Source organism: Mytilus edulis, chromosome 9 (assembly GCF_963676685.1).
Source record: "Mytilus edulis chromosome 9, xbMytEdul2.2, whole genome shotgun sequence".
Lineage (NCBI taxonomy): Eukaryota > Metazoa > Mollusca > Bivalvia > Mytilida > Mytilidae > Mytilus > Mytilus edulis.
In genome coordinates, this window is record NC_092352.1 from 41391949 (window position 1) to 41408762 (window position 16814).

At 30.9% G+C, this 16814-nt stretch overlaps 2 protein-coding genes across 2 annotated transcripts in view; one reads left to right on the forward strand and one right to left on the reverse strand.

Moving 5' to 3' along the window:
• LOC139488345 (bifunctional 3'-phosphoadenosine 5'-phosphosulfate synthase-like) overlaps positions 1-3549 on the reverse strand; it is a 33517-nt gene extending 29968 nt beyond the window's left edge. The window contains exon 1 of the mRNA XM_071273877.1: positions 3443-3549. Coding sequence (XP_071129978.1) covers positions 3443-3472 — 30 coding nt within the window. The 5' untranslated portion in view covers positions 3473-3549. The remainder of the gene's footprint in view (positions 1-3442) is intronic.
• A 192-nt stretch (positions 3550-3741) lies between these two features.
• Positions 3742-9090, forward strand: LOC139488346 (multiple inositol polyphosphate phosphatase 1-like). Its single transcript, XM_071273880.1, has 4 exons — positions 3742-4504; positions 6387-6508; positions 7333-7448; positions 8574-9090. The coding sequence occupies exons 1-4, from the start codon at positions 3775-3777 to the stop codon at positions 8944-8946; spliced, it is 1341 nt and encodes a 446-aa protein (XP_071129981.1). The 5' UTR covers positions 3742-3774; the 3' UTR covers positions 8947-9090.
• Positions 9091-16814: the final 7724 nt, after the last annotated feature.

Sequence of the window (16814 nt, forward strand, 5' to 3'; positions counted from 1 at the left end):
CACTGGTTTGAGTGCAATCTTAAAGTGTTGTACTATAAATTTATTTATATATCAGGGGCGGATCCAGCCATTTAAAAAAAGGGGGGTCCTAAACCAGGACAAAGAGCGGGTTCCAACTACTTGTCCCCATTCAAATGCATTGATCGTCTAAAAAAAAGGTGGGTTCCAACCCCCAGACCCCCCCCCCCCCCCCCCCCCCTGGATCCCCTTCTGTATTTAATGTACAGACTTTTCCGGACAGGTTTCATAATTTAATCTCTATTTACGCTACATGAACTAAAACTTCTGGCAGCCAAATTAAACTACATACAATACATGTATATCAATGTAGCATACATACATGTACATTGTTCTGTCTTGTCATGCTTGTGGACTAAATATTTTTTTTTTCCCTTGTGGTCAAAAAGGGATTTAATTAATATAGATTTTAATTCTGTTGTACATGTAGATCAAGTTGGTATCTATGAAACACAGGGGCTTTAGTCAGTTAAGAGCCTGGAACTATGTGCATTTTTAACCATGGCAACTCTAAATCATTAAAGACCCAAATATAATTCATGAGTCATGACTGTCTGAGAAGTTTCTTTGTTGATTTTTGTATTGATGATAATAATTCAGTTTTATATCTTTCTCCTATATCATGTATAGTTTTTTCCTCCAAAATTTAAATACAAAAATATATAAAAATTGTCAATCAAGGTCAATTATTTTATAAAACATCAATGTAAGAGTGTACTTCAATTTTGAAATCTATTTGCAGAGTTCATCTTATTGGTCATTTTGCTGCAAATAGTTTCTTTGCACATGTTGTATATTTTTAAAGTTTGCCCAATACACAGTCTATTGCCAATTTCTGTTATATTGACACATTTTTAGATCTTGTTTTGCAAATTTTTATTAAAGATTTCTTTACTTATCATAGTATTGCATACTGTCATGACTGTGCAAACATTTGAAGGAAAACAAAATCATCAAAGGACAATATTATAACTACCCTATTAGGTATAGTATGATATTATTACGTAAGTATTTCTGTATTGGCCTTGTTATTGGTCCGAGGCTTGCTGTATTGGCCTGAGGCGAGGCCAAAGGCCAATACAGCTGGCCGAGGACCAATAACAAGGCCAATACAGAAATACACGTAATAATATCTTTATTAATTAACTACAGTGTTACAATATTTTTTTAATTTCATTTCAAAAGAGATAAATATTTTTACCTTGAAGTGGAACTATCCAAATCTCAGTTTGTTTCTTTTTATTAGATGCAATACATAATGATCTCGTGCTGTTTCCAGGTGTCTTCAGCATTTTCTCATCTGATGAATTTTTCTACTTTTTTCAGTCACTATAAAGTGTTACAACTTAAATTTAGACGCAACACATAAATAGTAATTGGAAAGGTACTGCCATTGCATGTGTTATGCAGAAACTAATTTAAAATCGATGTGAAATTATGAGGTCGTCAAGAAATGAACTTTGTGATAATCTACTTGTTCCCCAAACCTGAAATAGTTCTATCGTCTGCTTTCAAAGTACGTTTTAAATGAATGTGACTGTCTTTCAGCATGTTTAAGATAACTAAATGACAACTGCGTCTTCAAAACAACTGTTTACTTTCAGTTTGTGTTTATCGTGTCTTTCTCTGTAAAATCTAGAGACGTTCCGAAATCCTGCACTTGTGTCAACTCGGCCAATATAGAATAACTCGGCCAATACAGAAAAAAATCTATATTGGCCGAGTTATTCTGTATTGGCCGAGTTTACACATTATATTGCATTGGCAGTTTTCATCATATTAAGTCCAATAACAGTGTAGTTAATTAATAATATATAGTATTGACCAAATATACAAAAATAGGTAAATATCTTCATTAAACATGTTAAAGTGCAAAAACACATACATGTATCAGATAAATTTAAAGATTTTTTTTTTTTACAGAAAACAATTTCATTCATCATGTTCATGTCATTTCAACAAATGTTCAAGGATTCAAAATACTAGTCATGTAGTATTGCTAATTTTTCACCTGTATTAAATGGGATACCATGGATACCATCCTATTACATTAGATTGTTTCAAATTTTTTGGTAGCATTGACCTTGAACCTTGTCCTGGTAACCTCACAATTAATAGACTCCTACACCCCCCCCCCTTTTTTTGTCTTCCATCTGAATAACAATGAATAAGTTCCTTTTAAATCAAGCAAAGGACACTTAAGCTACCAACTACATGAACTACATGAACTAGACACTATTTTTTGCTATATTTAGTGACACTTAACCTTTGACATGAAGACCTCAAAATCAATAGGCTTCCATGAACTTCACATTTATTATATGTTTACTACATGTATATCATGTATATATGGATGAAGATTAAATACAGTCAACCATCATTGACCATGTGAATCTTGAGCATGTTGAGTTCTACATTTCAATCTGAATTTGTTTTCATTTTTTTTTTTTTTTTACATCATTGTACATAGTGACATTACCATGATTACCCTCTGATCCATTGACCCAAAATTCAATAGGCTTCTTTCTCTTCCCTATATATCATGTATATCTTCCATCCAACTGTCATGTCTACATGTATATCCATTGCCATTGGAAATAGGTTCAATAACAATCATGAAAGTGAATCACTTTATGTCATGCATGCTAAACATTTTCTAAATAACTACATCTACAAATGTATTCATGGTAATATAAAAATAAGGAGATGTGGGATGATAGCCTATGAGACAACAGATATATTTTACATGTACATGTATCCACCAAAGTTCAAATAAAGTGGATGCAATGAATTGTTGAGCTAGCTGAAGGAAGCCTTTGGGTGCAGGAGTTTCTTGCTGCATTGAAGACCCATTGGTGGCCTTCGGCTGTTGTCTACTCTATGATCGGGTTGTTGTCTCTTTGACACATTCCCCATTTCTATTCTCAATTTTAACTGTATTTCCTTCAACAATGAGAAAACCCCATATCATATAGTCGACTATAAGAGGTCCCAACATGGTAGTAAGATCGTTATTGACCTTATCATATTCAATTTCTGGTATATCAAATTTGACCTCTAATATTGTAAGGTTGGAGTTGAAACATTTTCATAATACATTTTTGGGGTGTTCTTCACTTGCATGTGTTGTCTGACTAAGTGCAGGTGTGCTATAATTTTCATGGTTAGATATTTCATTTTAATCTTCTTTACTTTCTGTTCAAATCATATACAGTATCTATGATAAAGGTTATTTAGATGATTGTATTTCCAGAGACTAGAGTAGTCATGGTAGTAGATCTTCTCTAGAGATAAATTAGTTGTGTCAAAGTCTCAAGCCATCAAAGTTTCAGCCTTAGACTCAGGATCATCTAAACTTGCAATGACCTTCTTGACTTATGAATGGATAAACGCTGTTGTATTTTAATATCTTATATAATCTTACATGTCTCGAATAAATTTTGTCTCCACTCATCTTTCAGATTCTGAATTGGAGCTTGACCAAACAGGATGTTGTGTGATATAAAAGAAGCTATTTAATCCCGAAATAAACCCCAACTTTTGGTATCAATTAAAAGCCTATATGGCTCAGAAAAATCACTTTGATAAACGATCATATTAATAATACAGTATTTAAAAAAAAATGCGATCATTATTTTTATCAATATGTCTAAAAATCCTCTTTAAAAAGTTTAATGTTCGATATTTTGTATTCGGTACGTAAGACATATTTTTAAAATCTACTTTCACTTTTGGTTTCAGTAACTTCCGGTGAAAATGGATAGTCTGCTTTTGTTCATCTTATGTCTTTTATCATTATTCATAGCAAATTATGGAATGGGCCGTAACGATTTTAGGATTCCTTTGTATTCAACTAAAACACCATATTTCTGGGGAAAAGATATAGATGAATTTATAGGGGAAGATGAGGAAATTTGGGTTGATTATGACAATAAAGAATGTCAAATTATTCATTTGAACTTGATTCTTAGACATGGGTCTAGATCACCTACTTTATCTTGGATAAAGCAAATGACAGCACTTGGAAATATCCTAAAGAGCAACCCTGAGGTTATTAAAAGGTTTCCTTTTCTTAATTCATGGGAAAATCCTTTCCCAGAAACACAGGCTGGTCATTTGTCTGACCTAGGAGAAGATGAACATTTTTCACTTGGGAGGAGATTTGGGCGAAGGTTTAGTTTACTATTTACTGGTGATTTGGAAAACATTTTCTATGGTGTCACATATAAGCAGCGAACACAGGCAAGCTGTGCGTCATTTTACGAGGGTTTAACTGACACATTGGATGGGGAATCACGGAAAAATGTGAAGCCGGCAATAAATGATAAACTCCTGAGGTTCTTTGACACTTGTTCCAAATATATTAAATCAGTTGAAAATAATAAAACAGCCGCCCCAGAACATACTTCATTTAAGTATGGAGCTGAGATGCAAAGAATTGCTCAAAAGATTGCTGACAAACTTGGACTAAAGACTTTAAATTCAGGTACATGTACATGACATGCATGAAGCATCACATAAACACGATAAAAACACCTGAAGCTTTTATATAATTTTATAATATATATCTTTATTCAAACTGTAGCCAACAAGTTAAATTAGAAATAATATTTCAGAAGTTTCACAAGATTCTTGATCATTTTTTAATTATTAACATTTAACAGTACATTTGTACTTCACAAATGATCACCAAAAATGAAAATCAAAACATCAGAAGGGGTCACTTCAACCAAAACAGATACATGAAGTTACATTTGTACACCACCACATACATTGAAAAAAAGAAAATCCTCTTCTGATATTTCAATTTTCATGTTGCATATATATCAAAATGCAACTATCAATGAATATTATTATCATTTAGTTTGCCCTTTCTCTCTATTAAAGCACCTTATCTCTCTATGAATCTCAACATATAATGAAAAAAAAATCATACTGTAAAATCCAACAGTCAAAAACTATTGACATGAATCTGTCAATCACACCAGACACCTTAATGGCTTAAGGAGGCTTGTGGGTCTAAATCATTTTTTTTTTTATAATTTAGGATTTTGCTATATTTTTCTATAAAAGAACTTTATCTTATACTTAATAGTAAAATAAAATAAAAACACGGGTCACCGCTTATTTACGCTCACAATCTGGCTTCGAAAGAAGCATACATTTTCATAGAGGCACTTTTTTTCTGTTGAACTAATACATGTAGGAAAAATAGAGGTAATATTGAAATAAAAAAAGAACTTAATTACAGAAATCTCTCAAATTACAAAAGTTTGGTTTATGTACAACTTATTTGAAAATTATAATAAAAAATATAGGTCACCGATGAGTTAAAAAGATATTTCAATTTTAATGCCAAAAAATGGCATTTTTTGCACCAAAGGGAGATAATTTGGAGCTTTCTCTATGATATATATATATACATTTTAAAAGTCATCTGGGGACAACAGGAATTGATTTTTTTGAATGATTTTTGTACCATATGATAAAGTAACAACTACTAAGGGTAATGAATAATATTTGTAATGAAAAATAAATGTTTATTTTTTTTCTAATATTTTTATACCCTCGAGCCTCCTTAAGAATCATCTTAACCATATTACACTAGTGAAACATAAAAAAAAAACTGTCTCTAACATCGAGACAAAGATTTTACTATCCAGCATTGGCAGTGTAAACCTTTTGAATAAAGATTTATATTTCAGAAGGTAGAAGACCCCTATGTTACAAAGTTTTTGTCTGTCATACATTCTAGGTACATATTCCTTGACCTCATTTTCATGGATCAGTGACTGCTTTAACATTTTTTTTTGTATTGTGAATTGCTCACTCATTTTTAGTAAAAGGATAACTACAGTTGGTATATGGGTTCCTTGCAATATCTACACATCTTTCAGCCTAAGACAGGGTTCATCTGACCTCGACCTCATTTCATGGATTAGTGATTAAGGTTAAAGTAACATGATTAGGTCTGTTTCTCAGATACTAATATATAAGCAGTAGGTATACTTTATGTCGTGTATGGAATGATTGCAAGAAGCACATGTCATTCTGGCAGGTTTCATCTGACCTTGACCTCATTTTCATAGTTCATTGACAAACATGTAGTTCTACTTATCTGATGAGTTATCTGTTAATGAAATTAATATAAGTTTGTCATGACATCTTTCAAAAACTAGTTGGACAATGTTGGAACTAGGAAGAAATGTATATATTGTCCCAAAAAAATGTTTTAGAATTTTTTTTATTAACAATACTTATACTAAGTTCTTCATTACATCTAGCTTTCAAAAACTAGGTTGAAATTAGGCAGAAATGTACATATTGTTCCCAAAAGTTTTAGAATATTTTATTAATTTCTATTACAGAAGAAGCCCAGACTATTCACCATTTATGTGCCTTTGAACTAGCCATGTTTGATAAGTCTGATTGGTGTGATATGTTAGAAAAGGAAGATTTATTTATATTTGAATATCTTTATGATTTGAAGGTAAGCTATTGAATATATATATATAGTATATAATATACCAACATAAATCAAACAAATAAGACAATGAGAATAATTGATGTTAGCAACAGATGATTGCAACAGATTTGTATAAACATGATAAATGTCAACTGTATAAAAATCCTTGATTACGTCAATACAATTATACTGAGAAAAAATGATGACAGCAGAAATCTATATCAATACACAATAAATGATAAGAAAATTCATCTGATCATTTGACTTCTTAGAATAAAATCACAATGAACGGAAATCAAAAAAATATTAAGTAAAATAATTTTTGTTTCCTGATTTTTATCTTATAAATTAAATTTTGATATGGATTTTTTTTTGTCAGATAAGAAATTAAGGCTACTTGGACCCTGAATGCTTTTTTTGCTTTTTGGGGGGAGGGGGTAGGGAGAGGCAGTGTTATATTTGTTTACAAAAAACTAATCAATATTATTTTTATCAGAATATTAACGGGCTGTGAGAAAATTCTTCTATCTTTCTTTATACAAAGAATTATATGTGTGTATAGTAATTTATCTACCTATATTTTTGGTATGATATTCTCAGTTTAATTGTCATAATGTTAGGGACCCTGGTTCACAAAATTTTGATTGAAATTTTTTTTGATAAGGGTCGCTTTTAAATTTTGCAGAAACTTGAAAAAAATTGGCCATCAACCACAAAGTCCCTTAAAAATGGTGGTTTATATTGCTCACATAAAATGATGTACCAAAAAAGCACCTACCTCTACTCTTACTGTTGATACGGTTTTTTTTCTGTGAAACTTCTTTACTTACCTTTTTTATATTTTGTAGCAATACTGGAAAAGAGGTTATGGCCACTCAGTTAACTGGGGAATGTCATGTCCATTTAACAGCAATGTATTCAAACAGCTAAATGATGTCATCCATAAAGCTAGGAATGGTGTAGAGTAAGTGAACTCATCTTCAATCTTCACAGCTTAATTGAACTGCAGCATTTGAAATATCATCTGGGTTAATGTGTTATATCTCAAAAGATATCCACCAGGTTTATGTGTAAATTATATCAATATCAAAAGGACAGAAATGAAATATTTTCAAATTCATTTTAGTAAAAAAAAAAAAATGGTCTGTGTTGAACTTGATTAATATCTGAGAAAACAAATTGCCAACAAAGATGTGTGATGTTTCACACCACTTTCAATTACCTTGGATAAATCATGGTGTCCAGTTCTTATGGTTTGAGGAGTCAGAGTTAACAGAGAGAACAACATGAGCCTTCAGTAGGAGAACTGATAGTCCTTGTAAATTAAGATTTGAGCCCAACATATCTTCACATGGCTCATGTTTTGAACTCACAAAATCAGAGTTGATAGTATATCTAGATAAACAGCTTTTAAAAATAAAAAGATGTAGTATAATTAATTGCCAACAAGACAACTCGATCTCCACAAGAAACCAAATGACACAAAAATTAACAACTAACGGTCACCGTATGTCCTTCAACAATGAGTAAAACGAAATAACGCAAAGTCAGGTATAAAATGCCTAGTAATGACAATATAATACAATTGAATCAAGAAAAACTAACAGCCTGATTCAGGTACACAATAATGAAGAAAAAAATATGATTTTTATAAGAAAACATTTATATGCTTTTTATGAGTTCTGCAAACTTATATGTTCTGCAGTCACCAAGTTATAATCATATACACATGTGGAGGGGTAATAAGCCATACAGGCTTCATGTAACCTGAAGGTTAGGCATAAAATAAAATATTATTTTTTCCAAAAAGCTGGAACAATATCAGTTGATCCTGCAAGCCTGAAAATCAGAAATGAATAAAATAATATTTGACTTAGATTTGACAATAACGGTCCGACTCACAAAATTTTATTGTCAAAACTAAGTCAAATAAAATTATTTTTCTTCCTACCTACCCACACCTGACTTGGCAGGGTCTGGATTGAGGAAACAAACAATAAATTAATTTAAGCCTTATAATTAATACTTCATACAATGAAGAAAGTTCTTAGTTTGTTTACTTTATTCTCACGTTTTTCTTTCTTTTCAGTTATAATGTAGCAGATATACAGTTTGCACATGCAGAAACTATTATTCCTATTTACACTGCATTTGGTTTATTTAATGATTCCATTCCCCTGAAAGCTGATAATTATAAATCTCAAAAGGAACGATTATTTAGAACAAGTAAGATAGTGCCAATGTCTGCCAGTTTTGGCATAGGACTATACCAGTGTGAGGCCAGTGAAGATCCAGAAGAGGTTTATGTAGTGAGAATGTTTGTCAATGAAAAGCCTGTTGTTATACCTGCATGTGGACAGGAAATATGTGAATACAAACAGTTTATGAAGTATTATGATGACTTAGTCAACTGTAATTATGCAGAAATATGTGAAAACAACAAGCTGCATGATGAATTGTGATGAAGGCTTCCCAATAATTAGGAAATTTAAACCTCAGTCTCAGAAAGTAATTAAATGTTTTATTTAATTTCAGATGTAGTATTTGAAGAGTAAGATACACTCTTGAATTGTTTGCATTTTTCTGAAATATCAGAGACCATGATCTATTAGTACTATCAACTTTTGCAAACAAATGACTACAACGATTTGTCTATATTTTAAAAACAACTGGCCATGGAGAAAGAAAAGGTGCTTAACTATTAATTGGAGTTTTTAATACATTATATAAGCCATTGCTATTCAAAGTTGAATTTGATATTTCTTAGTTTATAGAAACAAGAACTACATTTTGATATTAATTCGACTTGGTAATAGCTGCACATTTCTCTCCACCTTTGCAATTCAATCGAAATTCTAACCAAATTGCAAGCTGGTCAGAAATTTTAAAAAACTGAAGAAACACAAACAAGTAATACTTGCAACCATTAAGATTTGAATACCATTTCATCATGTTCATGGCTTCAAAAATATTGTGGCTAAAATTTGAAGGATATGTTTATTGTAATTGTAATTTGTTGTATTTGTTGTATTTAGCTCTGTCCAGATATTATTTCTAATGTATATGCATTTATTTTGTATTAATTGTTTTAATATCTGTTCATTGTGTGGAAGACATCAATTGTGCACTGTACATATATATTGATTATCCAATAAACATATTTGATTTGTATTTGTTGTATTTGTTGAATTAATTATGTATTAAGAACATTGTTTGATCTCTAAATATCTTACTTCTTATTTTGGTGTTGGGTTGATGGCTCATTCCTGTGAATCCATATATCTCTTATCATTCTTATTTATAATAATTACATTGAAAAAAGATCTTATAAATGCCTCAGAACAAATATTAGTATTTTACTCATGACCGTAACCTTGCATGGATGACACTTATATTTTATAATTAATGTATATATATATATAGACTTGTTGCTAAATGATTACATTAGATGTATGTTTCATTATAATACGTTATTCTGATTGGCTAACTAGCAATCTCGTGATATTACTTAATTAATTGCATTACACAATGCAACTTTTCATTCATGATGACACGAGGTTCAACAATAAAGTGCACAGGTAAATGAAATAAAAACTTGATAAAAGGCGTGTTTTCATGATCCTATAAGTAAAAATGTAATTATAAGTATTGAATGCTTTTTTTGTGTAACTTTATAGGGTTGTAAAAGTGCTGACCGTGCGCACATTTTTAGTATGAAGCGCTTCCGCCCTTCATCATGTTCATACAAAATGTACTTCGGTCAACGCTTTTACACCCCAATAAATTTACAAAAAAGAGCATTCAATTCTTAAGTAAATGCCCATGAGATACAGTTATCATGACATTGACCCAATTTCATGGTTCATTGGTCAACATAAATTTTTTGTTATGAGGTCTGATCATTTATCAGATACATCTACTACATGTATAAGTAATAGGTTTCTACTACCATTATGTTAATTGATGTAGGTTGTAAAGAATGATTGTGTGAACATGTCTGTCTGGCATGGTTCATCTTACTTTTACAGTATTTGCATTAATCATTGATAATGTTAAGACTCTGTTATACATGTATCTTTAAATGTATTTCAAAATATGTCTAAATTTTTATGCCTCATTTATGGGCAGGATGTTTTCTGGTCTGTGTGTCCGTCTGTTCGTTTGCCTGTCTGTCTCGTTAAAGTTTTTGGTCAAGGTAGTTTTCAATGAATTTCAAGTCCAATCAACTTGAAACTTAATACACATGTTCCCTATGGTATTATTGATATTATCTGTCTAATTCTAATGCCAAACTAGAGTTTTTACCCCAATTTCACAGTCCACTGAACATAGAAAATGATAGTGTGAGTGGGGCATCTATGTTCTATGGACACATTCTTGTTTTATTTTATGTTAATATTTTGAACTCAGTAGAGGATTATTGATGCCCCACTCCCACTATCATTTTCTATGTGAAATAATAAACTGCCAAGTCTGTCTCTTTTTAGTGTTATGTTGCTAGGGAAAAATAATCATGATTTTATTGTTGAGCTTGCAACTTTTGTTGCAGAAAGCTTGACATAGGGATTGTGATCTGGCAGTGTTATCTTACTTCCTAAAAGCTTAATATTTTATGGATCAGTGAACAAGGTTAAGTTTTGGTGGTCAAGTCCATACCTCAGATACTATAATCAATAGGTCTAGTATATTTGTTGTATGGAAGGACTGTAAGGTGTACATGTCCAACTGGCAGGCGTCATCTGACCTTGACCTCATTTTCATGGTTCAGTGGTTATAGTTAAGTTTTTGTGTTTTGGTCTGTTTTTCTTATACTATATGCAATAGGTCAACTATATTTAATGTATGGAATCATTGTAATGTGTACATAGGTGTCATGAGACCTTGACCTCATTTTCAGGGTTCAGTGGTCTAAGTTAAGTTTGTGAGTTTTGGTCGATTTTTCTAATACTATATGCTATAGTGAACTATATTTGGTGTATTGAAATATTTTATGATGTATGTCAGTCGCGCAGGTTTTATTTGACCTTGACCTCATTTTCATGGTTTATTGCTAAGTATTTGTGTTTTGGTCTGTTTTTCTTAATTTATAAGCAATAGGTCATCAGCTATATTTGTTGTATGGAAGAATTGTTAGCTGTACATGTCTGCCTGGCATGGTTCATCTGACCTTGACCTCATTTTCATGGTTCATTGATCAATGTTTTGTTTTCTTGGTTAATGTTGAGTTTATGTGACAGTTGTAATTAAGCTTTATATTTATGACTTATCAACATAATATCAATGATAAGTAAAAAAAGGTGAGACATTTCAGCGTGTGCACTCTTGAGTAAACATTTACCAGTTTTTAACCATGACAATTTAAATGTAAAATTTATATCACAATTTTTAGTTTTACTACTTAATTAAGGTGGTACCTAACACTACAGGGAGATAACTGTGTAAAATCAGCTAAACGTTTTAATCACATTGTATTGTTAAGGAAATATTAAGCTTCTCAATGATCAAAATTAGTGTTTGTCAAACTGCTATATATCCAACCAATTTTTTTCCTGAGAAAGTGATTGGTTCAAGTTTATTGAAATTTTTATATTTTTATCAAAGAGTCAAAGAACATATCTTGTCAAAGTTTTATGAAATTTAAACGAGCCAAATTAATTTTAGTCAAGGTGTTGGGTACCACATTAATAAAAGTGAAAATATTTTGAATTTAATAAAAACTTACCCTGAAACATGTGAAACTTTCTCTTATTGGGAAAAAATGACAAGAACTTTTTTTGTTACATAAACGTTTGGGGTTGCATTTCACTGTACTTGCAACAGGACAGTTCATTTTTGTTTTATAAAATTATTATGCATGTTTATTCTTGGATGGGGGATGCCTTTTTAACCTAACCGCTCCTTTCAAGGAAAACAAAATGTGTTACTTAATTTTTCTAGATCATAAAAATATCTGGTGTTATTAAAGTTATTGCTTAAATGGTGTATGATAAGAATAATCAAAGAAGACGTTGTTTGTGTTATAATTGAATTCATGTTAGTTTATTTACATTTTATAGTTTACTTTTACAATTGAATATTAAATATGTCCACATTAATTTGTTGGTATAAAGAAGCCTAATTATTACAGGAAGATGATCAGCTGAGCCAAAAATTACGATAAGGTACTTCACTTTACATTCATCACACAGGCACATGTGATACTTCAACACAGTTATTGTCTGAAAACAAGAAAAATGCTTGCTTTTTGCCCCTAATTCCTGCATGATAGGGGCAATCACCCCAAAACTCAATCCCAGCCTTCCCTTTGTGATATGGAACCTTGTGTTACAATGTCAGAGAGATCCATACACTTAGACACAAGTTATTGTCCATAAACCACGAAAATGCTTGTTTTTTGGCACATTTCTGGCCCATAATTCCTAAACTGTTGGCAGCATAACCCCCCAAAAAAATCCCAACCTTCCTTTTGTGGTATTGAACCTTACAGTATAAATTTTATAAAGATCCATTAACTTAAACTTATTGACCAGAAACTATATGTGTTTTCGGCAAGGACGACAATATCATAGTATTATACGAACCCCCGAAAAAAATACATGTAGTAGCAAACAACCATTCTAAGTGTACTTGATGTTACTGCAAGCTAGTTCAACTGATAGATAACCCATATTTTCCTAGACTGAAATATCAATCAGTATAGTGCAATTCCAACAGCTCTGTCCATGTACACATATAAAAACAAACATTAAATATTTTCACATTTTTATTGCTATATATAAATATTTTTTATCTTACAATATCACAGATTAATAGCAACGTAAAACATTGATGCAGTTTAAAAATGTATCCACTTACTATAGACAACTGTTAGTATAAATTTGTTCCGAGTACAAAAAAGTAGTGACAAAATATATGATAATAGGAAAACCATCTTCTGGCATCTGGCTCTATTTACTTTAAATTGTTCATAGAAAAACAATTGAATAACAGTAAGCTTTATCATTTATTTCTCCAATTTAATTTACATATGACAATTTAAAACTGCAGTTAACCTTTTGAATCCACACAAATGTTGACAGTTTCATAGTAAATCTCTTAAATCAACTTACTTCACAACTTGTTTATGATATGTAACTTTGTAGGAGAAATTCAAGTCACATATACAGAAAAATTGGAATAAAATTGATCAGGAAAAAAATTAAACTAAGGTCCTCTAATTTCATATCATGTATCTTGAAGATGTCAAAATACTGCAATTCAGAAATTATTGCAATGTTTTAATTATTGCGAAAAATACGATAGAGTTATAATCACAATAATTTAAAATCACATTATGAATTTTTTTAAATGAACTAAACAGGCTTTTTCTCAATATTGCAAAAATTAAAAATGCATTTTAGCATAAAATGACAAAATTGCAATAATAAATGCATGCAATAATTTCTGAGTGATAATATTGTTAAAATAAACAATTATTTCTTTAGTAAAAATAGCCTTCTTTCTACAATATTTAATAAAGGGCTGCGCTTTAGCGCATGATACGCCCGTTGCTCTTTTAACTTGTCTTTTATGCTTTAAATGAATTTATATGATCAACTAGAAATATATATACAAATCAAAAGGGATGTTACTTTAATATATTCACCAAAGTTTCATAAAATCCCCCTTTTTTAAGGAAAAAAATTCATTACTTAAGAAAACGTTAAAATCTAAAATTTATAAAAATGGAAAGGGAGCTTATGTCAATAGATATAAACAATTTATCAAAGTTGCATAAAATTTTGTGAAAGTGTTAGTTATTGTCCCAAAATTGGAAAATCCCCCCTTTTTTAAGCATAAAAATTCATAACACGGAAATGTAAAATCTGAAATTTATAAAAATTGAAAGGGAGCTTACATCAATAGATATAAACAATTCACAAAAGTTTCATGGACATTGGTGAAAGCCTTTTTGAGTTATTGTCCGACGTGTTGAAAATCCCCCTTTTTTTTATGAATAAAGCCCCATAAATCCAAAACTTAAAATCTGAAATTTATAAAAATTGAAAGGGAGCATACATCAATAGATATAAACAATTCACCAAAGTTTCATGGACATTGGTGAAAGCCTTTTTGAGTTATTGTCCGAAGTGTTGAAAATCCCCCTTTTTTTATGAATAAAGCCCCATAAATCCAAAACTTAAAATCTGAAATTTATAAAAATTGAAAGGGAGCTTACATCAATAGATATAAACAATTCACCAAAGTTTCATGGACATTGGTGAAAGCCTTTTGGAGTTATTGTCCGAAGTGTTGAAAATCCCCCTTTTTTTTATGAATAAAGCCCCATAAATCCAAAACTTAAAATCTGAAATTTATATAAATTGAAAGGGAGCTTACATCAATAGATATAAACAATTCACCAAAGTGTCATGGACATTGGTGAAAGCCTTTTGGAGTTATTGTCCGAAGTGTTGAAAATCCCCTTTTTTTTATGAATAAAGCCCCATAAAACCAAAACTTAAAATCTGAAAATTATAAAAATTAAAAGGGAGCTTACATCAATAGATATAAACAATTCACCAAAGTTTCATGGTCATTGGTGAAAGCCTTTTGGAGTTATTGTCCGAAGTGTTGAAAATCTCCCTTTTTTTATGAATAAAGCCCCATAAAACCAAAACTTAAAATCTGAAATTTATAAAAATTTAAAGGGAGCTTACATCAATAGATATAAACAATTCACCAAAGTGTCATGGTCATTGGTGAAAGCCTTTTTGAGTTATTGTCCGAAGTGTTGAAAATCCCCCTTTTTTTATGAATAAAGCCCCATAAAACCAAAACTTAAAATCTGAAATTTATAAAAATTAAAAGGGAGCTTACATCAATAGATATTAACAATTCACCAAAGTTTCATGGACATTGGTGAAAGCCTCTTGGAGTTATTGTCCGAAGTGTTTAAAATCCCCCCTTTTTTTTATGAATAAAGCCCCATAAATCCAAAACAAAAATCTGAAATTTATAAAAATTAAAAGGGAGCTTACATCAATAGATATAAACAATTCACCAAAGTTTCATGGACATTGGTGAAAGCCTTTTTGAGTTATTGTCCGAAGTGTTGAAAATCCCCCCTTTTTTATGAATAAAGCCCCATAAATCCAAAACTTTAAATCTGAAATTTATAAAAATTGAAAGTGAGCTTACATCAATAGATATAAACAATTCACCAAAGTTTCATGGACATTGGTGAAAGCCTTTTGGAGTTATTGTCCGAAGTGTTGAAAATCTCCCTTTTTTTATGAATAAAGCCCCATAAATCCAAAACTTAATATCTGAAATTTATAAAAATTAAAAGGGAGCTTACATCAATAGATATAAACAATTCACCAAAGTTTCATGGACATTGGTGAAAGCCTTTTTGAGTTATTGTCCGAAGTGTTGAAAATCCCCCCTTTTTTATGAATAAAGCCCCATAAATCCAAAACTTAAAATCTGAAATGAAAAAAAAAACGAAAGGAAGCTTACGTCAATAGATATAAACAATTCACTTAAGTTTCATGGAAATTGGTGAAAATTAATTTCAAGTCACAAAATTTTAATGCAATAATAAGAAACTAATTTGTACTAGAGTCACTAAGATTATGATGACCTCACATCATCACAGTTTGAAGGAGAAAATAAGTATTGTTATTTGGTATTCTGTTCTGTTAGCCTGCGAGAGCTTTTACTGCAACAACAGAAACAAAACACAACTTGAGGGAACAATATAAATTACTGAAAGCACACATATATAATTCAAGTGTGTATAAAAGGTCTGTTCATAATCATCATATGTACACATTCATTAAATATACCCTAATTCACATCACACCATCAAAACTATTTGCAATCTCATTTGAAATTACAAAATTTTACAGTAATAAAATATGATATAGCTCACGGTCCTCTAAAACTTGATGGTGTCAAATTAAACACATGCAAGATCTAGCTGGCCAAGCATAATTAATGTAATGACACACGAAAATGTTCAAGACAATATAAATACAAACAAGAATGTGTCCATAGCTATAGTACACAGACGCCCCACTCGACCTGTCAATTGCTATGTTAAGTGGATCATGAAATTGGAGTCAAACTTTAATTTGAAAAATTTGAAAAGTTTCAAAATTAGAAAGATCATATCATAGGGAACATGTGTACTATGTTTCAAGTTGATTGGACTTCAACTTCATTAAAAACTACCTTGACCAAAAACTTTAACCTGCAGTGGGACATTATTAGTTTTTAACTAACAACCAGCAATAAGCTATTAAGTGTTCCCATGATGATCAGCTGGTTGAAGAGAAAGGGTATC